Source organism: Euphorbia lathyris, chromosome 1 (assembly GCF_963576675.1).
Source record: "Euphorbia lathyris chromosome 1, ddEupLath1.1, whole genome shotgun sequence".
Lineage (NCBI taxonomy): Eukaryota > Viridiplantae > Streptophyta > Magnoliopsida > Malpighiales > Euphorbiaceae > Euphorbia > Euphorbia lathyris.
In genome coordinates this window covers 22,330,021-22,347,479 of record NC_088910.1, presented here as the reverse complement: position 1 = coordinate 22,347,479, position 17,459 = coordinate 22,330,021, and the positions used below count along the sequence as shown (strand labels likewise).

The following is a 17,459-nucleotide window of genomic DNA, read 5'->3' as shown; positions in this document are numbered from 1 at the left end:
TCCAATCATCCTCTACATCACTCTTCGAGCGCTTGCTACTACCTGAAATTACAGTAAACTCATTTATTATATTCGTATATTTTATAATAATCACGAATAAATAACATAATAATAAGTAAATTTAAAATTCTCACCCGCAGACGACCCTGCTGTAGAAGCAAAACGTCCGCCAGGACCCCTCGGTATGGTCTTAGTAGGTACTCGCACAAAGGATGAACTCTGAGGAGGCATAGAGTCATCTCCGTCCATCTCTACAGCATCCGCCATCTCCTCCGGCTGTGCGCTCTGAGCATCCCCCATCAATATCTGTTCTTCCCGTTCCCTTCGGGCAGAGGTAGTCACAACACGTGACCTTGTATGTCTCTTTCCAGAACGGTTATCAGCAATATGAGCCTGTAAAAACCAAAAACATTTTACATTTATAAGCAAATAACGCATTTTTATTTAAATATACTCAATTTCTCGTATTTCGATTTTTTTAATACTTAGGCATTGCCATAGGCCGGGTCGGACCAAGTTATTTAAAAATAAATAAAATTTCGAGCCTAATTTGGCCTAAACAGAGCGTCGCAACCGTCCGGCCACTGGGCTGAACGGTTGCGGCACTCTGTTTCGCCTTACGGCGGAACGGGCAGCGCGCACCGTTCCGCCTTACCGTGGAACGAGTGCGCCGCTCTTTCCGCCGTAAGGCGGAACGAGCATGGCCGTCGTTCCACAGTACGGTGGAACGATTGCGCCTTTCGTTCCACAGTACGTGGAACGATTGCGCCTTTCGTTCCACCGTACTGTGGAACGACGGCGTCGTTCGTTCCACCTAAAGGTGGAACGAACGGCCGTGCCGTTTCCACCTAGGGTGGAATGGACAGTTCGTCCGTTCCACCCTTGGCGGAAACGGCACAGAGAGTCCGTTTAGTTTAAATTCATACGGGTTTCGCTTCCGATTCGGAGGCGAAACCCGTGATTTCTGAATAATTTAAATAAAAAAACTTACCGGAGATTTCATGAAGCCTTTACCCGCTCCTGGCTTTGGCGGCATGTTGTTTTAGATCGGGTTTTTTGAAAAACCAAAAAGCTAGAGAGGATTTGAGAGGATTTGAGATTTTTGATTTTTTGAGTTTAAATTATGAGGGCATAATTGTCAAAATAGTGCGGTAGGTGGAAATTCATATTGCGGTAAATAGCAGCCCACTAAATTAAATAACCATTAAAATAAAAGGACCAACAGTCAAATTTAACATTTTAAGTGAAATGCAAATTTAGTTATATAACGTATAAAATTATGTAAATTTAGCTCTAACTTTTCAAGTAAAATTAATTTTAGTTTTTGATCAAAAATTTAAAAAACTGGTTTGATTATTATTTAATTGTCAAATCGAATCTCCTAAATAAGTTTTTAAATTGAAGCAATTTTTTGTATATTTTTTATTAATTTTTTTTTGTAACTGTCACAAAAAAAAATTGTAATTAATTTATACGGTGGAGTTGGTATATTCTTTCATGAAGTTTCCTTAATATTTGTAAGATTTGAACGGATGTTAAATATCAATCCATCCCTCTCCTTTCCTTTCTTTTTTCTAGATCTCTTCCGCCTCCCTCCCACCTCCTCCGCCTTCCGCTTCTTCTTCTCCCCCACCCTTCTTAAACTGCCGTCTCTCCTCGTCTGTCTTTCTCTCCGCTGCTATTTCGTTCCTACTGTTTTTGTTTTTCTATTCTCGTTTTTCTTTTGTTTGTGTCAGTTTTTTAGTTGGATCTTATATATTTTATCGTACATCTCAATCCGTTTGAACTGCATCTGTTGGCTAAACTCTTTGTTTTTGTAACCTTTTCTGTTTTAGTAAGGACAGAAACGGTAGATCTTATCCGTAGATCACTAAATCTACGTGGTTGCAAAAGAGAGGACTTAGATCCGAAGATTCAGAATGGTTCAAAAGCTGAAGATTGGACTACCGTTGCTTTGCGGTGAATTTGGAGTTACGATCTATATATGGTTCAAATGTTGTTTATTTATTTATTTTTTTTGAAACAAAATGTTGTTTCTTTTCAATGTACCTTTAATGACTTTTTTTTTTTTAGCATAAAAAAAAAATGACTTTTTTTTGCTTTTAATAATCATTTTCTAGCTTTTAATTGTCATTTTCTTGCTCTCGTGGACTTTGTATTAGACGTAGCCTATATGTATGTAAGGTTTTATTTCTTACTAGTCTCTTGCGTACTTGTAATGTTATGATTTAATGTTATGATTTAATGAAATATTAGTATTATTATCAAAAAAAATATATATATATATATATCAATCCATCCAATTTTTCTAATTTTTTTTATAAACATGACCAAAATTAATATATTTGATAACGTTATCCCAAAATAAAATAAAAAATGGGAACCGCAATTGGCACAACTGTTGCTGTGCTTTCTTCCCTTTTGCTTCATAAATCTTATTTTCCCGCTTATTCTTCTACCAACATAGACAGAGAAAGAGGCGATCTTAGGTATAGGTAAGAAATTAATATGTCATCAAGCACGACGGACGATGTAGACAGATTATTCAATTGTTTCAAGTGCGGCATCTCTCCGCCTCGTAAGTTCGTCTTTTCTCATTCTTTATTTGTTTGGCTGCTAAGAAATTTGAAACAAAGGAAACATAATTAAAGAAAAATGAAGCTTTTGGTTCCTAGGTTTTTAATGCTCAACTATAGTGTAATTTCGATTTCTGTAGTTTTCATTTCAATTTATAGAAGTGGATTTGGATGTATTTGCTCCTCTGATGTTAATTTAACTCGACGCTAATTAGAAAATGTTTGATACATTTTAAAGTTTTAGTAACTAAATTAAGAACATCAAGGACTCATGAATTTGTATCCGGATGCTAGTTTATTACTCCCTGAACTTTATGACGACTGACTTGGATTTTGTCTTTAGAATCTGCGGTCAGAGAGAGAAAAAGAAGCAAAAGCAAATTGAAGCAAGGAAATGGAGTAGATGAGGTGCCATCAGTTTCTGGCACTCCATCATCAGGATCAGCCCCACGAGCAAAAAAGAAGAATGCAATTGATGCACAGATCACTATGGAAAAGGTTCGTACTCTTTCATGCTTTTGTTTTTCCATGTATGTCTCAATTTCTCAGTTTGTCTTGTGGCTCATAAGAACCTAAATTTTACATGAACTTGTAGAGGTCGTGTTTTGCTTTGTACCTGGCTTCATTTTCATCAGTCCATCACTTCTTGTTGTTGCTAGAGTTGTCAAACAAAAGCTGAGATGTGACTAAATTATATTGCCATCAAAAGCAACTGAACTTAAATTTGTATTTGAAGAGGTAATTATTGCCAAGCTCCAATTTAAATTCAGCTGGAAATTTGATATGTTAGTGAAGTACAAATTTTATAGATGAATCGAAGGACTTTTTCTTTGGATTTATCTCAGTAATTTTGACAGTTTCCTTAAATTATCTCACAAAAGACCTAATGTTAATTGAAATTAAGTGTTCCTGGTGAATTTTGGTTATAAGTTATAAGTTCAATGACAGCAGGTGAAGGTGTGAACCATACTTAAGTATGTATCTATCTTCTCTTTGTTGTTATTGAACTCTTTTGCATTTTTTACTCGCTGCTCAGAAGTCCATGTTAAGATGTGTATTCTTTAGCAGTGCTTAATCATTTACTTCTTTTAATCGTTATTTCTTCAGCTTGGTTCAAACACAGTTAAAGGGAACAACTCAAGCTGTGGAAAGCAGATTTCCCCTATTGTATTTTATGGGTCGCCACATGGTGTGCCTCCAAAGAGGCCAATCAGTTTGTTGCGGCTGCTAAATGAGATACGTATTAATCTTACGGAAGGACAGAAATCAAACTTGAGGTACTTGTCCTCTCCTTTTCTTATTAGCAATCGTATGTATCAATTATTTGAGACAGCAGTTCACTTTATATCCAAAATGCGTTTTCTATAATGTCCTGAACTTGAGTTACTGGTTTCTCTAGGAAGGGAGTTTGGACAACCTTTCCTAGGCAGAATGAAGCATTGAATTTCGCAAAAGAACATGTGAATGTGCATGTTTTCAGTTATCAAGATCATCATTACGGGCAAAGGAGATTCCTTGTTTCAACATATGAGGAGTTCTGGAGGAGGTCTTATTGTTTAACTTTTATTGTATGTTTTTTTAATTAATAAATACCATCAAATTGTTCTATCCGTCTTAATAATTTTATTGTGCTGTTCTAATTTTCAGGTATAAAAACATGGACCCAAAATTCCGCCACCATTATGAAGTAATTCAGGAGGTGAATGTTGAGAAACTCAACCAATGATAACATGATAAATAATAGCAGAAACAGATATTGAGAAGAAATGGAGAAAGCTTTATTGATAATTGAAATACTCAAAGTAAAACAGTAGCATGAAAGATAGTAGGACGATATTTACAGGGAGGTATTCCCTCTTTCGAAGCTGAAAGCCATGAGCGAAAAGTGGAAATAATCATTTCCTACCTTGCAGCCTGCACACATACACAATATAATTGACTTCCTAAACTTTCTGCCAAGGCAGAAACTAACTTTGCCAGCTCATTTTCCTTTTTCCTTCTATACCCTTAGCTTTTCTATCCACACCTTCGGCCAATGAGTCAAGTGGGGAGAAAACTGGTCTATTATTTATCAGTTACAGTGATCAATTGTCTTTTTGCTTTCTTAAATTAAATGCTTGGATATGTACATGCTTGCTCTTACATATAACTGCAAGCTTTGGATGTCTTCATTTGTAGTTGCTATACATAAATAATTTTCTGAAGCCTAAGTTTATCTCTTTGCTACCTTCTCTGCTCTGCTTGCTTTTAGTGGTGTTGATATTATGAATTTTAAATTGCCTGAAAGAAACAGTTACTCATCATAAACTTAATGCCGATCAAGAAATTTGACTACAAGAGTAATTTGCCTTTTGTATACTGTTGTGTTGTCATTGTGATTCCTTATTTTTTTTCTAATAAATTCCATGAGGTGTTGGTTTCAGGGTTCACCGTGCCACCTTTATTTTGATTTGGAGTTCGACAGAAGAGAAAATCAAGAAAAAAATGGTGATCAAATGGTGGATCTCTTGATATCTGTCATTTTCGAAGCTTTTCTTGAGAAGTATTCAATTCAAGGAAATGATGAGTGGATAGTAGAGCTTGATTCCTCCACTGCAGGTATGGTGTTAATTTTAGAACACTACATATGCCTCCTCTTTTATTTCATGGCATGCCATAATATATTTAAGGCAAAAAGCATAATTAAGCCTCTGAACTTTATCTATTTTAAGGATCAAGCCCCTGATCAATTATTTTTCCACATTGAGCCCTTGATCATGATTTTGTTATGGATTTGGCCCTTATTTAACTTTTCCGTTGAGTTTGGGAGAGGAGAAGATTGATTTGGCGTCTAATGCTGAAAATAACAAAATGGGAGAGGAGAAGACCGAATTTGAAAGAACCTACTGGAAATTAATTTCTGTAATTTCTTGTTACTTTTTACTATCTATCTATCCTAGTCAATAAACTCTTATTTTTATTTGTCCACGTCAATAAGCCGAATCGCCCTAACGATGCGTGCCGCCCAAACTCGACAAAAAGTTAAATGAGGGCCGAATCCATAACAAAATCAATGATCAAGGGCTAAATATGAAAAAATAATTGATCAAGTACTTGATCCTTAAAACAAGTAAAGTTCAGGGGCTTAAATATGCTTTTTGCCTATATTTAAATGTCAGAATAAATAGTTACGGGTATCATGAAATTATTAATGTTTTAATGAGTTTTAAATATAATATCATAATTGCTCATAAAAAATGAGTCTCTCATCCTGCTAATGTCCTTTTACCTGCTTTTTATTATTGTTTCGATTCCTCTTTGGGGAGAAAGAGGAATCGAATGGTTGACGACGTTCTTCAACAAAATTTGGAGAAACAATAAGATGCCATCAGAATGGAGGAAAAGTATCTTAATCCCTTTGTATAAGAACAAAGGCGATGTCCAAGATTGTGCCAACTATCGGGGAATCAAATTAATGAGTCACACTATGAAACTTTGGGAGCGAGTGATCGAACAAAGGCTAAGGAGGACGGTGAAGATCTCGGAAAACCAGTTTGGCTTTATGCCGGGAAGATCAACTATGGAAGTCATCCATCTAATGAGACAATTAATGGAGCACTATCGAAATAAGAAGAAAGACTTGCATATGATTTCCATTGACTTGGAGAAAGCATATGATAAGGTACCAAGGGAAGTACTTTGGTGGGCCTTGATAAGGAAAGGCATTTCGCGGAAATATATTGACATCATAAAGGACATGTATGAGGGAGCATGCACGAGTGTATGTACTAGTGTTGGGAAGACTGAAGAATTTCCTATTACGATTGGAGTGCATCAAGGTTCCGCACTAAGCCCATTTCTTTTTGCCATCGTTATGGATGAACTAACAAGTTCACTTCAAGATGGTATACCATGGTGCATGCTGTTTGCAGATGATATTGTGTTGGTTGATGAGACGAAAGGAGTGGAGAGGAAGTTGGAACTATGGAGACAAACTCTAGAATCTAGAGGCTTTATGTTGAGCCGAAGTAAGACAGAATATTTGGAGTGTAAGTTTAGCGGCCATAGGAGTAGGGAGGCAGGGACAATCACCCTAGATGGGAGAGTTGTTCAGGCCTCAGATCGCTTCCGGTATTTAGGATCTATTATCCAAACGGATGGAGAAGTAGATGGAGATGTTGCTCATAGGATTAAAGCTGGTTGGTCGAAGTGGAAGAGTGCTACGGGTTTCCTTTGTGACCCTGGCATGCCTAATAGATTGAAGGGAAAATTCTACCGCACGGCAATCAGACCCGCATTGTTATATGGTACGGAGTGTTGGGCAGTGAAACACTATCACATCCATAAGATGTCGGTGGCGGAGATGCGTATGTTGAGATGGATGTGTGGTCATACGAGAAAGGATCGGGTGAGTAATGAAATAATTAGGACAAAAGTAGGGGTCACATCTATTGAGAATAAAATGAGAGAAAACCGACTAAGGTGGTTTGGCCATGTGAGACGTAGAGCGCTTGATGCGCCGGTTAGGAGAACCGAAGATTGGCAAAGGGATGTAGTGGTGAGGGGTAGGGGAAGACCTAAGCAAACTTGGAGGAGGGTGAACGAGAGTGATATGAGTTTACTGGGAATTGAAGAAAATATGGTAGTGGATAGGACGAAGTGGAGGGAGCGAATTTGTATCGCTGACACGACTTGATTTCACGGTTTTATATGATGGTTCATGTTAGCCGACCCCGAATCATTTCGGGACTAAGGTTTTGTTGTTGTTTGTAACAGACCATGAAAATACAGAGAATGGGATACCATGTAGACTAAGATGCTACATTGATATGTTTTAAATTGTTACAAATACACACATATATATACATAGAAGGAGAGGAGACCCATACCTAGCAAACCCATACCTAGAAGACCCATATTTATATTATTACACTCCCCCTCAAGCTGGAGCATGAATTTTAGTCATGCCCAGCTTGCTACAAATACAAATAGCAGTCTTAAAGACAATACAACTCAAAAACAATACAATTCAGAAACACCACAAATAATACAACTCAAAAACATATTAAACAGATAACAGAAGGAGAGGCCAAGAACGCAATAATCACTGCCAACCCACACAAAGAATCCAAACACTAATCCAAGTTGCGCAGATGTGCTGCCACACGCTGGGAGATTTGTTACCGGAATTTGCAGATCGGTCAGCGGAAGAGGAAGCTCGTGGGAGGGGCAGTGAGACAATGTGAGACTTGGAACACTAGGTCCAAACAGTCTGCTCACAAGGCAGATTACACTAATGCTGAAAGAAACAACCCAAAATTACAAACCCAAAAATTCTGCTCACAAGGCAGAAAACAAATTCTGGAATCTTAATCCAGAAACCCAAGACAGAAGCCGAAACAAGGTTCTGATCCCATGTAAGGAGGAATTTTCTTACAGTGACGACGACACACGGTGGCCGGAATGTGAGGAAACGCCGATAGAAGGCGGAGAGGAAGAACCAGAGGGGTGGTGAGATAGAATGACGTCCCAACAGTGAGTATTCAAGAGACCCAAACTCTTGACAGAAATGGAACCCTGGGAAATACTACCCAGAAAATATTGAACCCTTGCAGAAACACAACTCTGGAAACACTACCCAGAAAAAAGAATTCTACCATGAAAATACAGAGAAATCCATGGGATACCATATAGACTAAGATGCTACATTGATATGTTTTAAATTGTTACAAATACACACATATATATATACATAGAAGGAGAGGAGACCCATACCTAGAAGACCCATACTTGTATTATTACATTGTTGTTGTTGTTTGTTGTTGTATTATACATTTGAGAATTTAGACGTAAGTTGGCAGCATAAAAAAATTAAAAAAAAAAAAAGCCAAAAATTTGTGGATTAGGTTTGTAATTTCAATACTGGAGTGGAGTGGGATGAGGTCTCTTTGAATTGGGCAGAACTTTATTATGGGAAACAATTAGCTTAAGCCCTCTCAAGCTAAAACTAAAAACTGGCCAGGCTAACATTAAAATAGAGAAGAAGGTTCTCTTGTCTGGAGACTGGAACTCTACATTACATTAGTATGATGGCGTCTCTGAATTTTTTGATAGCATTCACCTTTGCAATCTATGACAAGAGGCACCTTATGATATGCATTCCGTTCACTAATTATGTCTTTTAGTTTCACGCATGCAGAAAAGTTCTCGCGTCACTTGATCTTCCACATTCCAGGGACTGCTTTTAAGGACAACTCTCATGCAGGTGCATTTGTTTCGGAGGTACTCTTTGGTCAGGCATATCAACTGTGTATTGCCGATGCATGTTACTTCTTATGAAGCATGCAATATGGAATGTAATGTCATATACTCCTTTAGTCCCACGAACATAGACACAAGTTCATATTTTTGATGTCTCATGAAATAGGCACAACTCTTGTTAACTACATTTTATACTTCAATTTTGTAATATATCATATGGTTTAAAATTACTAATTTTAGAATAATTGAATGCTCTATTTACTTAATCACTTCATTAATGTAAAGGATATAGTAGTTAAAAAGCAATATTATCTTCTTTTTTAGCATGGTGTTATTTATATTCGTGGGGTGATGGAGGGAGTACATAGTTTCTACAACATTGATTGTTATAGCTTTCTTCTTGTTTCTCCCTAAATGTGTTGAAATGTAGATTTCTAAATCTTTATGTACTGACATTTTGTCAGATATGCTCTCGGATCTCAAGTGCAAGGGAGAGATATGGAAGATTTGGAGAGCTATATGTACTCAAAGATTCAAGTGCTGATTCCGCAAGCCAACTTTTTGTAGATACTGCTGTCTATTCTAGAAACCGTGTCTTTCGTTTAGCTCTATCATCGAAGGCAGGGAAGACGTCGATTCTTGTACCAACTGGGCGCTTCAAATGTAAGGAGATGGTATGTTATTCTTCTCACCTATGCACAACAAATCAAAGGCCAGTTATTTGAGTGGGAAACTTTTCTGTTAACCAACATGAGCAGTTGACCCAAATGGCCTGTCACTCTTTATAGGACTCGTTATATTCTAGGAACTCTTATTTACTATATGCAAAGTGCAATGTGTATCGCCCAATGCCCAGATGCTTGGTCTTTGTTCAATTGTTATCCTGTTCATTTGTTTTGTTTTAGCTTTTTTTAGGCAAAATTTATTCCCTTGCAAACTTTTATGGATACTAGAGGTTTTAAATTCTGATTGCCTTGAAAGAGAATGCCAACCTCAAGCATTAGCCAATAAGCTATTATCCTTTCTGCTCGAGAATATAATTTTTCACCATTCAGTAATATTCTAGTATTGGTGAATAACAGTTGGAAGAAGACATGTTCATGGCGTCTCTGATCTGCAATATGGATGCTGATTGCGAGAAGCTTCTAATCTGCAAAATTGACTTGGATTGTGTGAAGACCCTGCATTTTGATACAGAGGTTTTAGCACTGCCTTAGTTGTATCTCAATGGCATGTCTACCTCATATGGTATTATGTCATTTTACAATAAATACACTTCAAAGAACCCTGTGAGGACTATCCATTAGGATACTTGTCACTGATCATGCATGTGCCTGATATATGGAATTCTGTTTTATGTGCGATTTTGTTAAAAAGATATGTTTTGTCTTGCTTATAATCTGAAATATCTCTGGTTGTAGGAAAACTATTATTCTAGAAGGTGCAATTACGCTCAAGCAAATGCCACCTCAAGAACATATGAAATGGGAAATTCACCATTCCCATCCTTGGACAAATTTGTAGAATCTATTGCCTCTGTTGGAAGTGTATCAGGTTCCACAATTTACATTTGTACATTTCTTTTCTTGGATTTCACAACATAGCAAAATCCTAAAGCCTAATAAACTGTTTAGATGATATGTTTCTGGTATTACTTCCATTCTTTAATACCAAATTAACACCTGTAGGTTCCTTCTGAATTTCACCGTGTTGAAATTTTCCTTGCTAGATCAAGAAATCAATCTATTGAATTTTGCAGGCAGCTATGGGAGATTTATTTGGTTTTATTTAATTATGACAAAGATTTTTTTTTTTTAAATAATAAAAACAAATAAAAACGAAAATTCTTGGTTACTTAATCCTGTCATAATCTATTATGGGTAGCTACATATCATATGCTATTTAATTCTAATGCTCTTTATTACCTTGTAAATCAGGGAAGATTCGAAGCTGGTATTGGTTCTCAGAGGACGGACTGATAGTCTACAGCATGTTAAGAAATAGATATTGTGAGCGAATTGGTAGAGAGCATAAAAGCAATCATGGTATGCCTTTTATGGTTCTGTATTTTCGTTGGAAATAAAAATTTAATACTACTTTATGTGCTGATTCACAATTGTTTATGTTAACACGGACTCGGGACTTCAGAATAGTGTTGCTGTAAATGGTGTAAACACTAAAATATTTTGAAGATCATACTTTAAAACCTTTTGCTTGACAACAAGCTTAATTGCCAGTGTCTTTGAGTTGCCACATTGTCTATTTAGTAAAAGAAACAATCTTACGAAAATCAATCAATCACACTTTCTTTTTTTCAGTTATGTATGTTGTTGATCTGAAGAGGGATTTTTATTATCAGAAATGTTATGATCCAGATTGCCAAGGTACTACATTTCTTTTTTGAGTTTGCTGATTACAATACCCATGCAACGCAAGAATAATCCATTTAAGCTGATCTATGTTATGGCTTTCAGGTTATCGATCTCCGTTGCGACCAATCCCAGTAAATTTGATCCCTGATCCTTATGCCTATGATTCAGTACAAGTTGTACACCATAATGAAATGACAAACAGTAACCTTGATTGTCAATATGGTGACAATGGGTGTGAAAGAGTTCTGCTTTACAATGATGGTAATGATATGGAAGGCTGCCAAGATTCTTGGTGGCTTGAAGCTATAAGAGTTGCTGATGATGTTGAATGTAAGCAGAAAAGAATGGAGCTCGGCGAAAGGGTTAGTTCTTTTACTTTAAGCACAAACGTTAAGCATCTTGTAGGAGACTAGTTTTGTTCCTCTGGAGTTGAATATATCTGCTAGTCAATTGGTTTGAGATTTCAATCATATTAACCTCTGCAAGCAGAACATCGATGAAGATGGTGACGACTGGTGGATGGCTGTGGAAAGGACTGCATCCCAAGCTGAGGTGACTGTACTTGAATTAAATGATGCGTTGAAGCAGATGGTTGCACATTGGCTTAATACATAATACACCTAAACTTGTCAATTTTGAACTTCCGGTACTCTTATTTGCTAGCAGACTTCAAAGTTGATATGGCACTGTTGAGTCAAATTCTCACCTGAATATGTTCTGTGTCATGTCAGCAAATAAGGGACGGGAGGTCCAAAATGACAAGTTTAGGTGTGCGATAGGTTCAAGTATAAGTTCAGACTGTCAAACGGAATAAAGTAACAAGTTAGGTGTATAATTATGTATTAATCCGTTGCACATTCCAGGTTGTGGCTGGTGACATATAGGGGACAATACCAACTGCCAAGACATTGAAAATTTTAGCAGCGACAGATAGTTTTCAGAAGCTCAAGCACAGAATAATTTTTCAACGGATGCCCACATTGATCAAGCTGCAACCTATGTTGCACTTCAGAAATACGTTGTTTCATGAAGATTGCAATGCTCAGCAGTACAAAGATTAAAATCTGAGTTTGGTTAGGCTGTAACTGTACAAAAGTGTTCCTTTTTGCAATTCCTCGTTGTTCATGGAAGTTGCAGCAGCTGGCTGTGAATTTTCGAGGTTGGAACTACAATCTGTAGCTATGTGAATATAAATAAGCGCTTTTGCAAGTGAAAGGGCCTTGGAATCTTAGATTGTTGGCCATATTTTAACTTGACAGGAATCGAATCGGAAGCCAGTACTGGAAGACATCTGCGCTAAGCTTTCCGGCTTAAGTTGTTAATATTTTTACTAATTTTGTACTTAATTAGGTGTTTAATTCTTATTGTTCTTTATTTGGCCTCTACTTAGTTGACTCGTTTATGATATCAATAACTGGATTTCTCCCACTTTTCATTCCTATAATCAAAATGGAGCGTATATTGTAGACTTTGTGAATGTGTAAGATGTAAGAAGAATTTGTTAGTTCCATTCGTAGAACTAGTTTTGGAAAAGAAAAATAAAAACATATGCACATACAATTGAGTAAATACTAGAAACTCATAATTAGCCTTTAATTCTCTTATTGTTCTTTGTTTGACCTCTCTACTTTTTCCTCTTATTGCTTTTTCTTCTTTTCAAATTCAGTCATTTCCACTACCACTACTGTCACCGTCGCCGTCACTTTTTCAGATTTACTTAGAGGAAGAAGGAAGCTTGTCTTCCTTCTTTCTCCTCCCATTTATATTTTTTTAGTCTTCGTTTTTAATTTTATATTTACATTTTCTTATTAGTTATGAAGTCTATATACTTTCTTGAACTTCTTTTTCCGTCAGATCTACACATGTGACCTATACTTTTTTTATTTATTATTTTTTCGGTCTTAGCAAGAGTGGAAAAGGTTTATCTTGTCTGTAAATCTATAGATCTGCGTGGTTGCAAAAACAGAAAGGACTCGGATCCGAATGTCAGGAAGAGCCTAAATGATGAAGTATGGATTACATCGGTTTTTTTAACAGGATTCGACTTAAGAGAAAGATATGATTTCTATGTTTGTTGTATTTGTACTTTTTATGGCTTTTATTGGTCTTTGTAGTCTATTTTCTTCCTTTTGTGGGTCTTGTACTGGCTGTAGCATGTATGGGATTGAGGTTTTATTCCTCTTTATTTTCGTGATGTATTTGTAATTTTAAGTTAATGGAATGATATGTGGCATTTTTATAATATATATATATATATATATATATATATATATTTTATAAGACTGGAACCACCTCGGTTAAAATTAAATATTTAATTGAGAAAAATATGACATGTACTAAAAAATCCAATGAATCTCGAAAAAAGAAAATCAATCGAATCTTAAATATTTTAACACGTCTACTAAAAATCCTCTCTAAGTCATGTTTTGTTGTAAAAAAAAATTGTGTTTCAAGAGTTTTGGAAAATGTTTCTCTTTTTAAAAAAGGGTAAAACATTTTTCTCACTTTCATAAAAAAAAAATTTTGTTGACTGACCTAAAAATTTCCTTTAAATTAAGTAAACAAATACTAGAAAACTAGTTCTGCCTGCAAATAAATAGTGCGTAATAGTTAGTTCCTATTACTATTATTCAATGGATTCCACAAGTCGTACTCCCTCCGTCCCATAATATAAGTCGTTTTAGGAAGTTTTTTTGTCTTAATCTATGTGTTTTTTAACATTTCAGTGCTTATTGCCCAGCCATTACATGAGAGATAATTTTTTTTAAGTTAATCAATGTAAATTCATTAATTAGGCTCTACATTAATTGTATTCCTTAATTTATATAAAAAATCTCTAGAATGGCTTATATTATGGAACGGAGGTAGTAATATTTTATTTTATTTTTTACTTTAATCAATTAAACTATATTAATAATATAATTGATAATTAAATAATATGTAATTAAATAAAAAATAGTTAAATGTTCATAATTTGATTAATTTATTTAATTGGATTAAAAAATTTAAATATAATAGTTTTTTATCCAAATATTAAATATTAATTGATATAAATAATTAACGGATATGTAAACTACATTGAATATATATATATATATATATATATATATATATATATATATATATATATATATATATAATAATATAATATAAAATATACATTTGAAAAAAAAATGAACAAACTTTAATGCATTAAATTAAAACGATAACATGCATAATTGAAAGAGTGAGATTTATTGATGATCAATTAGTAAGGTCGATGATTCCGAAATGTTCCAAAATATTCTCTACTATATCCAATTTTAGTTGACCATCGGGATTGTAGTATATCATAGGGCTCGAAACATATGATATATAAAGATCATATTGAAAATTACGTAGAATAGGTCGAATCGTCGAACTTTGAAAATTATATGTATTTGGAATCGGGATTTGGAAGTTTGGATTTACAATGTTTTGAGAATTTCCAACGTAAGAGTAATATTGACAGTATTCATCATGTGGATACATTTAAAAAACAACTAGCAAACAGATGAGAATTAGTATGGTTAACATATGAGAATTAGTATGGTTTGTTTTGATTTAAAGTTGATGTATTTATAGAAATTTATAAAAGTTACCGTTTGAATTTTTTAAACTACATACGTTTGATATAAATGATAGTATTGGATTATTTAGATGTGACCCAATGGGTTTCCACCAGCATCCATCAAGAGATTTGGAACCTTGACTATGCTAAGAAGGCAATGGATTCGTGTTTTTTTGGATGAAACATGGTCGTTTAGTTAGTTGGCATCATCGTTCACCACACTAATTTAATGTGAGAGGCTTTATGTGTAAGTACTTCGTCGCTTGAAGAGGTTTCTTAAATGCTTAAAGGGGTTTCTTCAATGCCTGAAGTAAGACAGAGATCAACGTCAGGCCGTTAATTAGCGATCCAACTCTAATATCTTAGAAGAGTATAAGACAAAGTATTTAAGCAATTGAGAGTAATTGTAATATCAGTGTGTATGTAGAAGTTACACAAAGGTAAAACTAGGGCTGTAAACGAGCCGAGCGGAGTTTCAAGCTCGGTTCGAACTCAATTTTGCTATTCGAGCTCGGCTCGTTTAGCAGCTCGATTGTTCACGAGCCGGGCTCGTTTATCGATGCTCACGAACAGTTCATTTTATTTGTTCGTGAGCAGCTCACGAGCTTTGGTGAGATATGGGCATATCATTTGATGTGCACGCATCTATTTCGTGAATATAATCCGCAACCTTGTTCAGTAAAATCCCAGGCTCGGTCCAAGTACCTGGTTGTTCCGTCGAAACCAGATCCACCACATGGCCGTAATTGCAATACGGCTCTCATTGCAGGAGAGACTGTCGAAGCATTGGCGAGCACAGTTCTATTGTAGTGTAATATAATGGTTCTAATTGCTCCGGATATGCTTTTGAGTTTAGAATTTAGAATTTTTCAGATAAAATTTATATCAATTTTATTCTCAAGATATTATCTATACATTTATTATTTGATGAATTTTTCATCCAAACATTAGTGGTGAAGTGGCATTAAAAATTCGAAAAAAAAGGAACTTTCCATGTCAGCAAACACGAGGCAGGCACAACCTGAAACCAAAAAACCACACTCTCATAGTGGTTGACTGTGTGTCAATGTGAGTCCACCATATTCTTGTTCCTCTATTTAATCATATCATCTTTCTTCCCATTTCAATCCACTCAATATCTCACTTTTCTTTCTTTCTTTCTTTCTTTCTTTCTTTCTTTCCTAAACTTTCACTCACAACACAAGAATGTCTATCATGATTTCCAAGTCCATTGCTTCTTTGTGCTTCAATAATTACAACCAATACGCAGATGAATATCTCCATATACATGATGATTATGATGGTGATGCATACTATTTTATTCATGGTGGTGACGATGATGATGATACTGATTATGATTATGCTCCAGCTGCATCTCTAAATAACAATGATGGTGATGACGACGACGATGATGACGACCTAGACTGTGCTCCCGCTGCTTAATTATCATTCTTTTCGTAATTAAGTCGATGGCTCATCAACTTACATAATGATTTTTTGTTCCCAGAGCTTATTCCCATCACCAAGTTTTTGTATCATGTTATGGTTTCAATGAAATATATATAATGCTGCTACTTTATCTTAATGTTGTTGGTATAATTGAATTATAATTTAAGAAATGGACATCCCTCGTAAGACTATACTAATGTTGTTTATATAATTGAATTACTACTAAATCTCCCTAACAAAAGATAATCTATGCTTTTCTTTTTATCCAGTACCGAGCCAGATTGCCAGATTACAGTACCAGGAACAGCAGCTCAAGAATTTACTTGACTGTATAATACAGCTTATGAAGGATCTTCATCAGCCACTCGACTGCACTGTAAAATAATATTGCGATAATCAATCATCTATATAATTAAATGTAAATCCAATGTTCCACACAAAGCACATGGAGTTACATTCTCATTTCATACAAGAGAAAGTTTTACATGGAGATATTAAAATGGAATAGGAAAGTGATATCTACGTGTTATCCAGAGAATTCTAATATTGTTTTTTTTCTTCGCCGTAAATATTTTGTGGTTGTGATTTATATAAATTTATGGTTGTATTTTATACAGGTTTGTGGCTATTACTTATTGTGTCATCGATTTGGTTTACTAGTTGGGTATTGTGTGTGTGGCAAGTAAGTGAAAAAAATGTGATATTTACACTTTGCAAATTAAGCGAGTGCGAAGAGTGATTGAGTTGTAAAATTTATTTCTAATTTAATAAAATAAAATTTATTCAATTAAGTCTTTAATTTCTGGTATGGACATGCCTTGTTAAGGGTGCTACTATAGTATATGAGTTTGAAATTGATGCACATGTTCAAAGTAGATTCATCTGTATGAGTAATTGGGTAAATAACAATGTTTAGGGTTCTTTCAAAAAAAAAATGGCCATCTTATTGGGGAGGTAGTTTTTCAGGTAGGGGTCTCTTGGCTTGAGGCTGGGGCGTTTCCGATGTCCATAATGCAAACAAATATATGCTTATGTTTCGCCTATTAACGTGGGGAATTTCGTCCAATTGCTTTATGTAATATATGTGTTGTATAAGATTGTCTCTTTTGCTAATAGATTCAAAAGGTTTATCTCGAGTATTATATCTGAAGAGCAGTCTGTTTTTGTCTCAGGCGTAGACTGATAATGTAACATAATATCTGCTCATTCTATGAGATGTAAATAGTCGGGCAA

At 35.3% G+C, this 17,459-nt stretch overlaps 1 protein-coding gene across 2 annotated transcripts; it reads left to right on the top strand.

The window, feature by feature from the left end:
* The first annotated feature begins 2,384 nt into the window (after positions 1-2,384).
* On the top strand, positions 2,385-12,698 carry LOC136224709 (uncharacterized). Of its 2 annotated transcripts, XM_066013121.1 has the most exons (15): positions 2,385-2,578; positions 2,920-3,074; positions 3,684-3,853; positions 3,976-4,122; positions 4,224-4,275; positions 5,000-5,174; positions 8,755-8,837; positions 9,281-9,490; positions 9,899-10,015; positions 10,238-10,370; positions 10,754-10,861; positions 11,135-11,200; positions 11,291-11,550; positions 11,678-11,740; positions 12,052-12,698. In XM_066013121.1, exons 1-15 carry the CDS (start codon positions 2,509-2,511, stop codon positions 12,070-12,072), a joined length of 1,830 nt encoding a protein of 609 aa, XP_065869193.1. In that variant the 5' UTR covers positions 2,385-2,508; the 3' UTR covers positions 12,073-12,698. The 2 variants fall into 2 exon arrangements, with proteins under 2 accessions (XP_065869193.1, XP_065869199.1); XM_066013127.1 differs by lacking the exon at positions 9,899-10,015.
* The last annotated feature ends 4,761 nt before the right edge of the window (positions 12,699-17,459 follow it).